We start from the raw sequence: 690 nt of genomic DNA, 5'->3' as shown, positions 1-690 counted from the left end.
CCAATTGTTCCGGCGTTGGAATCCAAGGCTTTATAGTAGCTTTTAACTCAGAATCTCCTTTAAGAAATAATATTTCAAATTCGTCTGGTTTCTCATCATCTGTTCGGCCTACTACTTTAAATTCATATTCCTCATGTCCCTACAAGTTATAGTTGCGAAATTAAGAAGTAACATACATTATATTTAACAGCATATTAGATTCTGTACATCTTACCTCCAATTTAACTGTAGTATCATTTAATTCACATACTCCAGTAAATGCATACATATCTGAAAGGGGTGGTTCGCACGTAGCAAGGCAACTAACTTGCTCTAATCCAGTTTCGTCGATCATAGCCAGTTTTAAGGATGGTAGCACACATATAACATATCCCCTAGCCCAAGTGTCGTCTATCCTTTGACCAAATACAAAATCTCCTATATTTGGTCTAAAAATTAATAATTTTTGCAAAGTGTATTAACGTTTAATTTGTTTAATTAACTTGTTTAAATAATGTATAGGATATTACTATTATTTACCTACGATTTGACCATTGAGTAAATTCCGGGATCACTGCTTCTATTTCATCCACTAAACTATCATAATCAGCATCTGCACCGTCAGGACATATTCCAATACCATATACACCCTCCTTTATTTCCATCATAAAGCGGAAACCACCCGTTCCTCCAATATTTAGAGTATTAACG

The 690-nt window shown here is 34.5% G+C and overlaps 1 protein-coding gene across 1 annotated transcript; it reads right to left on the bottom strand.

Moving 5' to 3' along the window:
• Window positions 1-6: 6 nt before the first annotated feature.
• Window positions 7-684, bottom strand: LOC112213902. Its single transcript, XM_024371780.2, has 2 exons — window positions 520-684; window positions 7-428 (listed from the first exon to the last, which is right to left on the bottom strand). Exons 1-2 carry the CDS (start codon window positions 645-647, stop codon window positions 161-163), a joined length of 396 nt encoding a protein of 131 aa, XP_024227548.1. The 5' UTR covers window positions 648-684; the 3' UTR covers window positions 7-160.
• Between the last annotated feature and the right edge of the window lie 6 nt (window positions 685-690).

Source organism: Bombus impatiens, unplaced genomic scaffold (genome assembly GCF_000188095.3).
Source record: "Bombus impatiens unplaced genomic scaffold, BIMP_2.2 scf_1796, whole genome shotgun sequence".
Taxonomy (NCBI): domain Eukaryota; kingdom Metazoa; phylum Arthropoda; class Insecta; order Hymenoptera; family Apidae; genus Bombus; species Bombus impatiens.
This window is presented reverse-complemented; position numbering and strand designations above follow the sequence as displayed.

Bases quoted from the DNA above. Each gene is read 5' to 3' on its own strand.
- LOC112213902 (XM_024371780.2), bottom strand. From the start codon at position 647: ATGATGGAAATAAAGGAGGGTGTATATGGTATTGGAATATGTCCTGAC. The intron at 429-519 runs GTAAATAATAGT...ATTAATTTTTAG, and splicing joins ACTCAATGGTCAAATCGTAG to ACCAAATATAGGAGATTTTG.